Raw genomic sequence first — 16462 nt, 5'->3', positions numbered from 1 at the left:
TGATCTCAAAGCAGCAGCCAATGGTAGCATCCCGTACGTACACTCCAGCACCAGCATCTTGTGAGCGCGCACACGTGTTGTACCCAGTGAAGGGTAACGGATGGGGTCCAGTGGTAGCTAGGGGGGGTGTCGCCAAACATTTCATTAGGTGGTGTTGGGGGATCTGGATAAATCACTGATGGTGTCTCGCACGAAACCGTATCTATCAACTAATCAATTAACGTTCTAACTGGATATGTGCAGTTAAGTAATTAGCCCCGTTTGTCATTTAGCAATAATTTAACAAATTCGTCACAAATTGGCTCGCAAATTAATTATGTCATTTATTGGGTGATCAATCAAGCAAATCAATTAGTTTACTTATTCGTCCATGATCGGATTGGTCGTCACGTTACTAATTAGTTAGGAATTAGCCAATTAACTAAGTATTAATTAACTGTCCAACTAATGCATCAATCGATACCCAGGACACATGAAGTGCGTAGGTTTCACCCGTACATATTACCGCGTAGTGTGGAAACATACCCGGCCTCACCTAAACTCCGTAGGGTTCGCTCATAAATACTGTCGCATTTACAGAAAATCCGCCCTGTTCGCAGTTCTGTTCTTTGCAACTCAGTCATTGGAACAGAACAGCGTTGTAGGATATCCTACCAGAGTAGGACGCTGTTCGGCGGAATCTCTCTGTGTGAGGCTAGGGTTGTGCTATCAAAGTCATTACGGTATGATGACATGCGATGTGAGGTACCGTACATAACAAGCTACGCATGCACGCGAAGAAACGAGTAATTTGGCGAGCAGTTATACCTTCTAGTCGCCAACACTGCAGCTACCCTCCCCCCCCCCTCCTCAGTCCTCATTTTAGTCCCCTGAATCTTATAGTTACTCCCCAGAACTGCAAATAGTGCCCAAACTTCGCGTAAACGTGGTGGTTTTTCCGCATAAACGTGGTGAGCATTTAGTCCCCGAAAGAACTAAAATTACTCCCTCCTTTTTTTCCCTTAGAGTCTATTGTTGGCTTGCTTCCTATAGTTTCAAACTCTATAGTTTCAGCAACTGTTGTCTTCTTCGTCGGTTTGAGCAACTGCAACTGTACAGCTCTCGTCAACCTTAATAATAACACTGAAAAAAAAAAAAAAAAAGAAATCGGTCTCGTTTTTGAGCGCGATAACAGCCACCCTGGGGGCCCTGGGTGAATGTTAAGTGAACAAAATCCTCGCGTTAAACTAACAGAATAATTTTGTTCAATTAATATTTCCTCGCGGCCCCACGTGTTGCTGTACTCGCGCTCCGACACGAGACCATATTTGTTTCAGTGTTATTATTAAGGTTGACGGGAGCTGTACGTTGTGTCTTGAGGAACAAGACATAGAGCAAGCGTTTTGTCTCTCTTCCAGAGATCCTCTCAGAAAGTATGTTCAGTGTGTCTTCGTGTTGGGTTTCTTCCGCCGATGAGGCTAATGAGACTCACGTGCACTCTTCTTTTCTCTCCTTCGCGAATGTTTGAAATACTCATAAACGACTACAGGCTTTTTGCTTTTTTTCTTTCAGTCAAGTTTTATTTCTGCTCATTCACGCATCTATTGCGTATACAAACGCCTTCTCCACCACTGCCCAGGCTTTCATCCCTTCGATCGATAATCGTGTTTGTTATTCATACACACTCACCACGATTGCAAGGAAGAGAATTATCACACCCACATACAGTACAATGTCTATGTACAAAAGAAAAAAATACACATCAACTTTCGACAACGGAGTAACGGGTGAGAGAAAATACAACACAGTGCTCACCCTAGCATGCGTTTCAAGGTTGATAACAACGATATTGCAAATATGTACAAGGTTGCCTTATTCTTTTTCATAAACTATATATGTCTGTAAAGTAATTCGTCGTGTAGTACATCATATGTTATATTATTTAAACGTAATTTCGCGTTCTTGACTGGTACATTAAGAACCTGAGTTGTTTGTTAGTTTGAGGAACACATGTGTGTTGTATAGTGACAATACTTTGTTGTGGTGTCAGACGAAGGAACGTGAGATTTCGCGATGTTATCGTCACTGACGCACATGAAGAAGCAATCGACGCCATTTCGTTCACGCACGTAATAATGCCACCGATGCCGCCACCTGTCGGAGGGAACTGGAAACTATCCGCTGCGTACTTTACCTGCACAGCTAGAGGCGGCGCTGCGGCGGTGGCAGTCCACACGGAGGTAAAATGGCGCCAATCACTCTCCCCGTTTCTCGTTACGACAATCCGAAACAACGAAGCGTGTGTATGTGGTTTACGTGTGTCATATGCAGTGGCGCCACTAGGCGGTGGTGGTGGTGGGGGGGGGGGGGGGGGTGCGCTCCGCAGCATCGGGTGACGCGCCGCACTAGTACTGCCACTTCCTGCAGCTCTCTGCGGCACGATGACACCAAAAACAATATGAGGACCTCTCTGCGAGCACGTGACTTTTTTTTCTGAGTGCGGTGTAAGAGGGTTACTAATGCGTTCGCATTAGTGTCCTCGATACGAAAGAATCGCGGCGTGGTCTGTCCGTAGCCACGGCGCTGCGCGCATACGCGGTGAGTGGAGAGGGAAGGAGAGGGCGCGTGGAGAGCGTGACGCGGCGCGCCGGCAGTGCAGCTGTGTTGGCCTACAGGTTCAGACGTGTCTGCGAGGGCGCGCCATGGGGTACGAAAGCTGTGCAGAGAAGCGGCTGCGAAAGGAGGCTGAGGCTGCGAGACGGCGCCGCCAAGCTGAATCGGAGTAAGCCCGAAAGGCTCGTTGGCTGCAGATGCTGTCTTCCGTTAGCATTGTGTAGGGCCATTTGAAGTGTTGCATTGCGTTTGTGAAGGATCGTTGAAGGGTTATGTAGCGTTGTGAATGCGAGTTCCCAAAGGGTTTTCAAGTTTTAATTCCAACGCATTTCCGTCGGATCCACCAATGGATCGACCATTATTTTTTTATCGTGTATCGCCTTATACGGAAGGGGATCCGTTAATGGGTGTGGGGAGGGTGACACAAAGAGTTCCCGCACCAGGCGGCGCGTGCCCGAGTGACGCCACTGGTCATATGTCTTTGGAAGGATCTGTTGCAAGAAGCGAAATATATGGTGTATACTCTTGGGGGGAACTTTCAGAACACGCTGCCTAGGCCTGACAACGAAATCCAAATGCGACAGTAAAAGTACGTGCATTCACGTATTTGTATCTGATATGATATGTTTCGTGTTTATCGTGTGTTTGACCAACGTTTCGTTGAACTTAGCAAATCATGCTTTCTACGCAACCGAAAACGATGCTTAAATATTAGTGAGTTTTTAATATATCGTACGCTATCGCTTTCGCGTACGTAAGGAATAGTGTTGGTGGATCGCGCCAGATACAAGCACAGCTTTGCGCGTTGCGCAGCATCACCACGCTATCCCTTGCGTACACAAAGGCGACAGCGTACGTTATAGTAAACCTCAATATTGAATGATTTGATACTGCGCGTCGTTTCGAAAGCAACAGAATCGTGCTAGGTGTCGTTGCGTTTTTACACTGTTGAATATCAGCAACAAGCAACATCTCGCACCGTATATAGTCTGTGCAATGTGGTGCATAGAGTTCTCTTCACAAGCGTTGGATAGTCGATTGCAAGTTTTTCTCGGTGCAGGTGCCTAGTATAGAGAACAGCGAACAGTAACAAGCAGGGTAGTAACAGAGAGGCGCGTAAGGCATGAAATTCTCCGCTACGGCACAATGTAGACATTCACATGTAGTATACAGTTTGTTGACGCATTTCAATAATATGTTGACTATAACCGAAGTGCTGCGTTACGGCTATGTATACATGGTGTAGAATAGCGGGGACTTTTGGCATCGTGTTCGCTTCGAAACATGACAAAAGAGGCGAAGAAAAGAAGAAATTCCGTTAAACCGCCAGATGGATGTACATGGTTGCTGCGCGAGGAGACCTAGGCCTAGTTCCACGAGGTTCGAGGGGACTCCTGAGTGGCCGTCCTCGATAGCTTTGCCGGTGCTCTATGAAAGAGCAGCGTTGAGGAGTGGCCTGTGCACGCTGGCAGCTACTGATGACACCACTGAGGAATTCCCCGAACGTTCGTGCAAGCGGGCCCTGCTGATGCGCCAGGTTCAGTAGTTCCAGTACTAAGTTCCATTGGAAGAAGATGCATGCACGTTCTGATGGTTTCTAGAGATCGTGCTGCTATCCCACGTGCAACTCTTTATCACGCTGGATTATTGCTTGGCGACAACTAATACACGCATTAATAGGATGTAGTGTAGCGGATAGACGCTTGCGTACGCTATGCGTTACCAGTCTGCGCCACGTTGCACTTTTGCGGCGCACGCACGGTTTTAGTACAGCGCGGCGCGTACTCACGCCAAACATTGTAACACCATCTGTCGTATAAAGCAAAATCTATACAGTGTCTATACTTTCGAGAACGCAGAGAGCCAAGTGCAGCCAATATAATCCGCCCAGTCCAACAGCATTTGCCGCCGTTTCTGTCCTTGCGTGTGAGTGTTGCAAACCGCAGGGCTCGAGCTGTCTCGCATGCCACGTGAACGGAATGCAAGCAGCCTTGTGTGCACACGCTGAATTTGCGAGATAGCGTAAAATAGCGTGTTGCACACATGCGCAGTGTGGGCAACGCTATTTCGTTGCGTACGTAACGCCTTTGAGTGTGCTGGCGCAAACAATACTAAAGCTCCCTACCATCGACCTGAGTCTGTACGCAGTCTAGTCAGTCTTGTACGATAGGGGAGGTCATGTGATGTTGCTGGGCTTTTTTGTATTTCGTTATTTCAGCTACGCAGGTTGCCTATTAGGAACCCCAAGCATATACTTTCTCCAATTTCTCCATATTTTTTTAAATTTACTTATCAACTTATCATGTAGTTTTGCACAGTCCCCGTCGCATTGCAGCTCGCTTTTAACGGTAACGCGGTAATTTAACGGAATGAATAAGTAGCCGAACGAATGGCGCGTCGAGATGTTTTCATTTCACGATGTTAAACTACTGTTGAGTATTGTCCTCTAATCTAACGTTCTTCGTTATCTCATGTTGATTAGCTAAAGAAGCACAAAAGCATTCAGGAACAATGTCTGCAGTCATAGCTCCTGTCACAAACATTCACACATTAGACACATTATTATCACTACTGTATACACTTCGAGTTCATAACATTAATTGAAGGGGGACGTTCTCTATAATTTACAACCTGTTAACTGCATTTGTACCAACTGTCGCGACAACATATACACGTGTGTTCCGTATATTCAGGTATAGAACTTCTACAAAAACTGAACAATAATTAACAAACCACTAAAGCTCACACTCTTGATTATGCATCAGTGACGTCACAAGAGAGTTTGTGTAAACGCCGTTCACTGGGACAGCACCTTTTCATCTTCAACATAAAAGGAAAAATATGAGAGTCACGAAGCAGCACAAGAAAATATCACACAAAGGTCCCCGAGTCACATGTCCCTAGTGTGCTCCAGTGAGTTGTGCATTTCAGAATTCAGCACCGAAAGAAATGACACGTGATATGTTCAATGTGGTTCACGGTGGATGTTGGATGCCGTTACGTGCGGAGTTCACAAGATGACAGTGGCGCGTGCTCAATGTGTAAGGAACGGTTGTTCACAGTCGCCAATTATAAAAGTGCGGTACACTTACGTGTACTGTTGGGCTCATGAAGCTGAAACTTAAGGCGCAAAAAATTGATTGTCACTTTCCTTGAGGCGTTCTCCTGCCATTTTTTTTTTTTGCGAAATAACGATTTGAAATCGCTGCCGAATTTTTTTCAATGTGCAGAATATTGTAGCGGCAGACAGGGCACGCTCTGTTAACACTGATCTTGTACACGAAGGATCACCTCAAATTTCTAGATCTTGGTGGTATCACCACCGCTACCACCACTCGCCCCAACTTCTTCTTTTCGCTCTTTGCATCGTAACGTCAGAGACATCTCGGATCTTTGAATTAGTGTGCGTCGTAATTAAATACCGGAATACAAAGGAAACTAATTAATAGCCCTGATACTAATCTAACGGAACGAAACTCACTGAGCTTACAGTCACTGTCATTGCAGAATTCCGACACCAACGCGCAAGCACTGGACATCAACTGCGAACCACGTGTCCCACGTACCCAGACACACTGTACATTCCACAAAACGCGTTGATTTTCACGTCTTTAGGAGCTTGCCAGAGCCTTGAAGCCGTACTCGTCCTCTCCGCCCCCGTGCCTCGACTCCTGTTCCAGAGATCTAGAAATGTTTCTCCTTTCTTCCGGGTTCCTTACCAGCGAGTACAAGTTGCTTCTCTGCTTTGGCCAGTTCCCGGGCTCCACTCCCTGGTCCCTCGGTCGAGCCGGGAGCGGAGGAGGCCTCTCCGGGGCGTACGTGCCGCCGACCAGGTCGTAGAGGACTTCCTCGTAGACGTGGTACTCCGAGTCGCTCGCCACACTCGCAGGTCGCTTTGGCGGGACAGCGTGCCTCGGAGTGTCACGTAGTTTCACCGGTTGTTTAGATTGTTTGTTCGAAGCACGGGGGTCGGTCTTTTTGTGCTGCAGGTCTTCGATGATCTCCAGCATGCACTTGGCCACCTCGCTGAAACGCGATTTGGCCGAACTGAACGTTGAGCGAACGGCGTCCACGCTGGACGATGATCTCGGGGTGTTGGAAGCAGGTTCTGCCGGAGGAGCTGCGCTGTAAGGGGTGGTGGCACTGGGGTCCGTCGCAGGGGGATGATGCGGTTCTGGCGGTCGACTCACTTTGCTCCTGGTGTTACTGCTCGTCATGCTGGGGGGAAGGTCTTGCTTCAGCGTTGCGTGGTTGTGGTCTTTAGAGGTTTCATGGCACTTATCTGCGGGACAATTCAGTAGATGATTTAGAGAAACGCGTGCTTTAATAAACCTCTACCAGACAAACGTCATCATGACGTTGGTAGACAGACTGAAACCGAAACAGATCGGAAGGGGAGAGCTGGGTTCCACGAATGGGCAGTTGTTCGCTGAAAGAAAAGTAGGAACGAAGGACGCGTCCCATTCAGAGACCATCGCAATCCCCTCAAGACCGCGGCTTTCGGGCACGACCTTGTTCGCCACTAGCTTTGAACGTAGTTCGACTCTACCAAACTCGTGGCGCTGTCGAACACTATGACGTCATTTGTTTACAAACAAGTAGAGGTCTATTGACAACGAATCGAATGTTATGGCAAAATTATTTCATTGGTGGATGTTTCTGCGGCATGAAACGTGTAACTGGCTTTTTACACCCAGAGAACTTGTGACAAAGCAAGGGAGGATCTCAAGTCTACCAATTTCCTCGAGTCATGGATGGATGAATGAATGAATGAATGAATCGGGTATTTTCCAGAATACATGTGAAGGGACGCCGAAACTAAAGACATCGGGACCCTCGCTGTGAACAATCGACCGAGGGCCTATTGCCCCTGAAGACACACCTTATGTGTCCTTACTACGTTGCCCTGACCTGACCATGTCTACATCCCCCTCACTTGCCCCGTGCTGCGAGAACTTGTGCACGCGAAAAAAAATACGCGCTTACACAACAGGCTATTTCTTTACGCAGTATATAGTTAGAGTATACATATTTTTAGCGAAACCCACAAGCCGTTCTGCGCACATCTTCATACACGAGAACGCAACCTTCGCGATACCATTCCCCTACGCAATTTCTATCGCTATCATCCACCCGTATCCAGCACGACTCCTAGCGGCGGGACTATCAATCAAAAAAAAGCTTCTGTGTCTCCGATACAGTGGGTGTGGTTCTTCCATAGCATCGTCTCAGTTCTACCGTCACAAAAGGAGAACACACTCGCGCAGCGGGAGACGCTGCCTGGATCGTCGAAACACGAGATGTCGAATATTCGGTACCTCGGCGTAAGTACGCGGCTTAATCGCTGCGGTATGCGCGTTGGTTGTTTGTCCTAATAAATTATGAACGGCAAGAGACGCGTGGGACTGTCGAAAGTCGGGCCGATAGCGAAGCCCCTTGGGAACGGGTTTGCTTCATCCATCATGAGACGCAGGCTCTCGGAAACGCCCATTATTTTTATTTTGAATTGCTCCTTCTTCTAATCGGTCTCATCTCTGATACAAGGACCATTTCATCTCTTTTTGGAGCGCTATACGAATGTCTGGGGCGTCCTTTCTGCGAAGTCTTCTCCCCTTCCTGGTGTTTGTGTGGACAAAAAGTGGTCGGAAATAAAAACAGCTCCCGCGAGGTTTTCAAAATGGATTTTCGCGGTAGCGCCGCCAAGTACCTCATCGCTAAAAGCGTGTTTTTTTTTATGACTTCGTCTTTTTTTTCGCGCCGTGCGAAGAGATGCTGCGATAATCCAACATGTGCTGATGCATGATGCTTTTTCCTCGAATTCGCAGTTCCTGTTCGTGCGGAGTTTTCAAACATTCGTTCTTACTTTTGACCTCGTCGGTGCCTTGGGTGATGACAGCTGTTTCTTATACGATGACCGCGTACGCACAGAGCCGTTTGGGCACGCAGGGCACACGCGCGTTTTTTACAAGTACGCATAGTTCGAGTTTAATGCCCTCGTCTACTATACTCATCGAGTATGTTCGAATATTGTGGTAGATCACACACGGCGGCCCGTACCATGTCAAACGGTCAAGCCATATATCCCATTCTTCGACCTGAAGTTGAAGGCTATGTGGAAGTCCCCGTGTCACTGTCGTCATTACCTGTTGTTATTGTTGAAGGCTATTAACTCGCGCAAATATCTGTCTTAAACAATTTCTGTGAGACGCTCAGGTTTCTAACTGTACACAGCAAGAACTAAGGCTCTATACACAATGGTATTACGTAGAGATTGCTTTGAATGCGGAGGGCTTCTTACAAAAAATCCTATGGGACTAGGCAGAGGCACGTCCTGGCACGTCTACTGGTGTCCTAGTACCCACGCGACCTTGCACAGGAGTCAGACTCCGCACCAAAAACGCGTTAAAGTAACAGTATGACATCAATCCATACCGTATGACGTTTCAGTGGACGCAATTTCTCATCCCCAGGTGGCACTGATGATTAGAAAACGAATATTTTCCTTTGAGTGATTTGGCGCTCCTTCACGGAAGAGCGGTCCAGCAACACTGGGCTTCACCACACCGGTATTCTTTGCGTGCGCCTTTCTGTAGGTTCTCTTCTATCGGTGACGAGTACTTTACAACGAAATTGAGGAAGTAGATGACTCGTCATCCGTGTGGCAACGAAGAAGTTACCAAGCGTATGCCCGAAACCACACCGAAACTAAGCAGCCGACGGCCCGCACGAGACTGCCTGTGACGTCACGCAAGGTACAGGAGACCGGAAAGGGAGCCTTCATGAGTTTCGGTTTCGGTATAAGCTTCCTAGCTCATTGGGCAACTAGCGAGTCCCCGACCGCCAAACCAACTTTGTGTCTCATTGCTGAAGGACGTACTAACTTATTTGCACAGTCACCTTCAAGAATTTCGAATAGACGACTTCAGAAAATCCCAGAAAACTTGGCGCCGCTTTGAGCTATGGGAACTTGCTGGTAACAAAGGAGGAGAAGGTCTCCAGACTGTTTCCGTTACTTCTCCCTCTCCGGCCGATTGTCCACGAGGAGTCAAGGACAGCGAAAGCGAAACGAGATGGACAGTTCATTCCGGTACTCTCCCAGGATGCAACGCGGGCGCAAGGAGCACTGGGATTTTCTGAAATCGACTATATTCCGAGAGTGTCCCTCCGGTACATTATTGCAGCAGACAAATGATGTGACAAGTGTTGTGTCTAACCTCTCCATATTTTTCTTTCTTTTCCAATCCAATCCAATCCTAGCTCAAAAGGATCTGTGTGTGTCACACCACAACTCGATCACGCAGCACTAGTAAGGCTCGAATGTTAGCCCTTGGAATTTGTATGGCAATGAGTTGGCCGATGTAATTCTGAGGCATTCAATGCCACGGTTCCTTTACCTTTCAAACATTTGACCTTGGCTACGCTGAAATTCCCGCTACAGCGGTACTTGTCCTCGATCATGGTGACATAGGAGCAAGGGAATCCTTCGACAGTCTCCTGGTCGTACTGATCAGATCTTCCGCAGAGCAAAGAGTCGATCTCTTCTTCCAGGTTTCCAGCATCTGGATCGGGTCGTTCCATATGCGCGCGCAGGTTGGCGCACAATGGGTCTTTCAGGATAGGCTTCGTCCTGCCAGCTTTCGCTTTGCACACTTTGCCAGCGTCTGTGTTGAAGCGCACCGTCTTCTGTGAGCTCTCTTGCCGCCTCTCGTCGTCAGAGGGAGCTGCTGTCGGACGGCTAGTCTGCAAAGGCACCTACATGTGAGTGTTTTGTTCATGTAACTCAAAAGTCCCGATGTCACATTAGGAGTATAGAAAGAGGGAACGCACACAGACATTAAAAAAAAAACGTCATTTGATTCTCAACACTTTGTAAGAGTACGAAATTCTAACACACGTCTTAGTGTCTCGTTTTATTCGCATATCAATGGACGAAACAGAATTAAAAGCGCTACTTTCGGGCTGTTCTTTTTTGATCGTCCACTTTCCATTTTATTGGGCCTTCTTAAACTCGTAATTTGAGTTCAGCTACAGTTGATCAAATTTATTTTCCTGCACGCGAGTTGCAGGTCGGGAAGGCAATTACAGAAACGCTGGATTGGAGTTTCGAACGAGTCTGCAAAAAGGGAAAATCGGCCGCGAGGCAACGGAGCAGAGCTTGGATTGCTTCGTCTCATTATAGTGAACGGAGTGAAAGAAAAAGATAAAGAACGGGGGGGATCAAGAAGGGAAAGCAAGACAACAGCTATTTCTAGCGTTCTCCAATGAACTCTCCCGCACTGCGGCGTATATAGCTTCATTGGCTGGCTGGGATATCTCCAGTAAGAGCAGACGTAAAGAAATGCTGCGCAGTCCTATGTGGAGAGAGGGCCATACTGATGATCAGGGCACGGCTAATAATGTAGGAGGTATTTCGTGTTACTGTCCCATGAGGTCGGTTTCCCATAATCGAACTTTCAGTGGTGCAATTACAAGAGGTTTCATTCATGTTTCGCCACGATGGCCGTACCCACCTGTTTTACTGCATTCCTCGCCTTGGGACTCCCTGGCCGTGCTTCACAGTGGGCGATGGCGCTTAACAGAGACTGTCTAAGATGCATCAGGTGATCCAAGTCGGCATCCAGGTCTTTCGTCCTTGTTGTCCCCGTCGTGCCCTGTCTACTCATCACTCGTGTTCCCATCATTATCTTAGGCTTAGGGTCCGATGTCGTATAGTCCGGAATCTCTGGCGTCGGACATAGACTTTTGTAGCCGCTGTCCACCGAGTTTGATCCGGCGTACCCGATGGACTCTCCATCGCTGTGCTGGTGCGCTGAAGACTCCGTTCCCCTGCTCGGCCTTCTCCTCTGCTGGTAGACGGAAGACAGGTCGTAGTAGTCGTCCGACTCACAGCAGGGGTCGTACGTCATCGACCCAATGGTGTCCAGGAGTGGATTGGACGAGGGCTCCGTCCGGGAGCGGCAATGCCGCGGACTACCGGGACTGCCTCGAGGGTAGTCCTGCGATCGCGGGGGTGCTGACATCCGCTTGCGACGGGCGCCCGGGGACTGGTGAGCGGGAGATTGGGGACGACGTTGGGGAGAAGAGGATGATCGGTGCACGTCCGGGTAGGAGGGAGCCCTGGGGGGCTTCACAGGGGCTTCCCGAGGGGCATCCTCCGCGCTGGATGGCCTCGGACGGGCGTGCGGCTCAGGTCCAACCACATCTTCGAAGGTGCTGTACATGTGCCACATTTGCCTCGTAAAGTCATCGCCTTGAAGACTTAGCTCCGCCTGCAAGGAAGAAAAAAAGCAATGTGTGAAGGCACTAATTTTACATGGAGGAATAGACCTCTACCCGAGGTACGTCATCATGACGTCGGTAGACAGACTGAAACCGAAACAAATCGGAAGGGGATGGCTGGGTTCCACGATTAGGCACTTGTTCGCTGCCTCATAATGAAAGAAAAGTAGTACCGAAGGTCGCGTCCCTTTCAGGGACCATCGCAATCCCCTCAAGACCGTGGCTTTCGCGCGCGACCTTGTTCGCCGCTAGCTTCAAGCGTATAGTTCCACTCTACCAAATTGGTGGCGCTGTCGAACACTATGACGCTATGACGTCATTTTTTTTACAAACAGTGAGCGGTCTATTCTATAGTGTGCAGGTACAGCAGTCAGAAGAGATCTCATCCATTTCAGGAAGACCCATTTCCGAACTACAATGAGTGTGGCGTCGCAGAGCATGATGGTGATGTGATAAAGAAAAAAAAAAAGGGATCTGACTCACGACGAAGTCGAACTGACTACCCCAGGACGCTTACACAGAGAAAATACAAACAGATGAACGAGTTAGTTAAAGTGATGAAGTTCAACATGTAGTTCACAAAGTTTTAACCAAGTGAGTGTTTAATGTCGGAATCGCTGGGGGCATACACAGCACACATTCAGCGAGTCATAGAATGTCCATAAGCCCTGTTATACGTAGAAAATCTTCGAGTGCCCTCAGCGCCTTGTCAGACGATTGAGGACCTAACAGTTCGATATCGAAGGCTCGGGAGTCCACACGGAACAGGCTCGCCTGTAAAACCCTTCGAGTATCAACGTATTTCCGACACCTGAAAAGTCTAGTTCTACGCAGAGTATGTTGAGCATTGATAGGTTGAGTGCCTGCGCTGCGATGTCCGGCAAGATATAACGTTTTGCACGTCTGGACAAGTCGACCGTTCACGGGAGGAGAGTGCTCGAGAAGACCGATGGAAACTGGAACGTTCCTATATCATGGTGCAACATCATGTAACACCATAGAAATTGCACCGTATCGCGAACGCATTCCCTGTCAGCGAGCCACTGATCAAGGTCTTCACGCAGCTTGTCGCCGGGCAATGCTTTACCGTTCTGTTAATTAAGCCTCGAGCGAAGGTCGTGGGTGAACACGAATAAACAGCATATACGGGCTGTACATATTGGCCTCACGTCCACGCGTACCCTTATCTCTGGCCATTTCATCCAGTACAGTTTTTTTATGGCTCCTCCTCCTTCTCTGGTCTTTTTTTCTCTTTCATGGGCGGTTTCCAGGATGCAGGTGTTACCCGAAGTAAGTGCCTGGTGGAATACATGACCAGCGTGTGTGTGTGTGTGTGTGTGTGTGTGTGTGCGGCATGAGTGTGTGGCACGCGGCCTTTATCATCGTCGTAAACTCTTATCGGGCAACACTGGTCGGTCCATTTGCTGGCTAGGACGCGTAGTACATGCTACGAAGTCCACCCGATACAAAGGGGATAGCCTCTAGGATCATCATCATCATCATCATGGTTTGAATGAGCGCAGCGACACATGCACTGGGAATGTAATTTTTGGTGCGCTCGGGGAAGGAAAGTCACTGTGACTGACTCTGTTCTGACTTGTGGCATTTTTGACATGACAATTACGTTAACTTCCGCAAAAATGCGTACGCCTTTCACATTCAGCAAACCAGGAAAGTGAACGATATCACGCTGAGTGCAGGGGCGGATCCAGGGGGGGGGGGGCCTGGGGGCCCGGGCCCCCCCGAGACATACCTCTACCCCCCATTCCGGCAGATTTTCCTGCTGCACGGCGAATTTTCCTGCTACATAGCGACCCCCCCCCCCCGTCTTCTCTCTTTTTTTCAGTGCCCCCCCCCCCCCCCCCGAGGATCTTCCCTGGATCCGCCCCTGGCTGAGTGGCGATTGATTCTGACGTAAACAAGAAGAATTATCCGAGGCAGACCACAATTAGGGACGACACAAACACCTAAGCCTCAAATGCCCAGAAATTCAGCCTCAAATACCCTCTTTTCCCTGAGTTGTTTGGATTGGTTCTGAGCGTGCTATTTATAGAGTGCGTTTACGTCACAGATGTCGTTGTCGCGCCGTTGCCAAGCTTTGCTCAGTCAACGAATGAGGCTTAGAGTTAGGTACCTCTTCACGCGTTCCCACTGTGCATCATCTCACAATGAATTTGTTGTTGCTGTTGTCCCATTGTGCAATGCCGGCCTCCATAGCTCAGTCGGTAACGCGTTGGCTCGCTGAGCTGTAGATCGCGGGTTCGATTTTGCTACATCTTGCGGGTTGCTACAGCAATGCGGGAGAAGTAAACGTTGCTTCGAGCACAGTGTGTCGGAGATTTGCGGTGCACGTCAAAAGAGGACCATGTGGTCGAAGTTACTACCCGCAGACTCGTACCCTGCGGCACGTGCAATATGTCGCTACACAAATAGGCTGACTCTACTAAATCTGCTCCAATTACCTATTACCCACTGTCCAAGTAGGAATCCAACTTATCAAACCGTGAATGTGTGAGCAGGGAAAGGTAACAGAAACGGTAACAGAAGCGGAAACGGTATTATACCGGAAATATAGCGGGTAACGGTAACAGAAACGGAGACGACGATAATTTACGGTAATAATTCGGCTACCGCAGGAGCCGAATTATTGCAATTCTTCACCATACCATGTACACAAATTTATGAAATAAACCTCAATGAAGCAAACTAAAATTAACTGCATAACTAAAACTAAAATGAACTATCAAACTGGAGCATATAAGTAAGTAGTATTCAGTAAATAGAAGAAGCATAGTTCTTATACGCTTATGGTGTCCTGGAAGCTGCAAGCGTGTGTAACATTCCTGGAAACCATGTTCATATTAGCTCTTCACAGTAATCACGTACCTATATGTGCATTTAAACGTTGTCTCTTGTATGCATGTATCCCTGGAGTCCTCAAAATAGACTTCAGAACGTAGAGGGATTAAGTTTTGTCACGGTCTCAATGGCCTTTTTTTTAAAAAAAAGGGAAGAAAAGAAAGAAGGAAAACAAAAAGTTGGAGGTGGGGGGGGGGGGGGGCGGTACCGAAACGGAAACGTAACGGAAACGAAAGCAACAATGGTGGTAACCGAAACTGAAACAGAAACAAATAAGGGCCAGTATCGGAGGTGGTAACGGAAACGAAAAAGGTTCCGTTACCTTTCCCTGTGTGTGAGTGGAGTCGACGGGGTCATCGGTTGTACGAAGAAGTAACGACAAACTCTCACTATATCTTTCTAGAACCTTTCGATGAGCCTTTCATCGAGAGAGCCTCAATCCGCAAAAAACGCTCTATATCTAGAACAAGCAGTCTAGCGAAAACCCTTTGGTATCGGAACCACGTCAACGCGAGCACGTATACATGCAGACGTACGCATGAATGTCTGTGAGTTACCATTCTTACCAAACAGCAGGGAACACGCAACAAACTAGCCCCATCGCTCACACAATCACCTTGCTGTTTGCACACCGAGCCTGTGGAAGCTCCCCTACAGCACCATCAACGTCTCGGCTGCCTTTGTTGGTGAACTTACACGTGGTACTCGCGCTCTGCAGCTCAAGACGTGACACGCAACCCGAATCGCTTCAGCCGCCCACGTCGAAGCGCACGGTCCCGGGATATAACAGCTCTACATGTTCCCTTATCAGCCATTCAGTCCGACACATTCTCAGCGGCGTGGGACGCCATTGCAGGGGTCCACAACCGATCTTCTTTCACGGGCGTCTTCGATTAATTTTTTCTGTCGCGGGGGTCACGCACACAGAATGTTTGTCGAAGCCGATACTATCTCGCGCGTGCGGTGGAGGAATTTCAATGTTCTCTTTACAAGAAGGTGGAGAGCGCTGCGGTTATGATAAATCGGGCTCCTATTTCACGCAATGTCAGAGGAGAGGGTTATCAGCATTGCGGTGGTAGGATGATACTGGTGGTGTCGACGGGTTTAAAATAAATAGTCGGCTCTTGGTACGGAAATCCGGGTGGGTGGATAAAGGAATGGAATGTTGGCTACACAGGAGAGGGGACGGTCGACTATAGGATTGCAGTTTCCAGGGAAAGGCACATTAATATATATTTTTTGCCCACGAAGCAATCGAAGCGCTGGCTCGAAAGGGCAGCATTGCACGTATTTTGGAGCAATTTCTTGTATGCATGTGATGCAGGTGTTGGAGGCTCCTGTGAAGATGGCCTATGTATCTTTGCCTTGAAGCAGAATCCTCAGGTCGGGAGACGTCGATTTTTCAGACAGAGACTGCTCTTTTACTGGGTGAAGCACCATCTCTGAAGCACACTAGAATAACAGTCTCCGTTCGAAAAATCGGCGACCCCCGGACATGAGCCTTCTGCTTCAATCTACTGTCAATGGATCGCTGGATTTTTAAATTTTCGACTGTGTATTTTCTTTTTTTTCGCGCATGCAAGAAACAATGAACAGAGGATGGATGAAGAAAACGCAGAACATTCGTGAAGCAACTGTTTGCCTCCCAGTAACGCAGGAGTTAACTTAGAGCTGATTAATGCAACACGAATCTGTCGCGACGCTGTTATCGTAACGATTTGTTGAAGGTGCC

General features: G+C 48.3%; 1 protein-coding gene across 3 annotated transcripts in view; it reads right to left on the bottom strand.

Annotated features, from left to right (window-relative positions):
- Positions 1 to 1543: 1543 nt before the first annotated feature.
- LOC135388067 (uncharacterized) overlaps positions 1544 to 16462 on the bottom strand; it is a 107976-nt gene continuing 93057 nt past the window's right edge. For all 3 annotated transcript variants that reach the window (XM_064617368.1, XM_064617369.1, XM_064617367.1), the window contains 3 exons: positions 11103 to 11861; positions 9987 to 10332; positions 1544 to 6874 (listed from right to left, as the gene is read on the bottom strand). In XM_064617368.1, the coding sequence (XP_064473438.1) occupies positions 6204 to 6874; positions 9987 to 10332; positions 11103 to 11861 (1776 nt within the window). In that variant the 3' untranslated portion in view covers positions 1544 to 6203. The remainder of the gene's footprint in view (positions 6875 to 9986; positions 10333 to 11102; positions 11862 to 16462) is intronic.

The sequence above is a fragment of the Ornithodoros turicata genome, chromosome 3 (assembly GCF_037126465.1).
Source record: "Ornithodoros turicata isolate Travis chromosome 3, ASM3712646v1, whole genome shotgun sequence".
Taxonomy (NCBI): domain Eukaryota; kingdom Metazoa; phylum Arthropoda; class Arachnida; order Ixodida; family Argasidae; genus Ornithodoros; species Ornithodoros turicata.
This window is presented reverse-complemented; position numbering and strand designations above follow the sequence as displayed.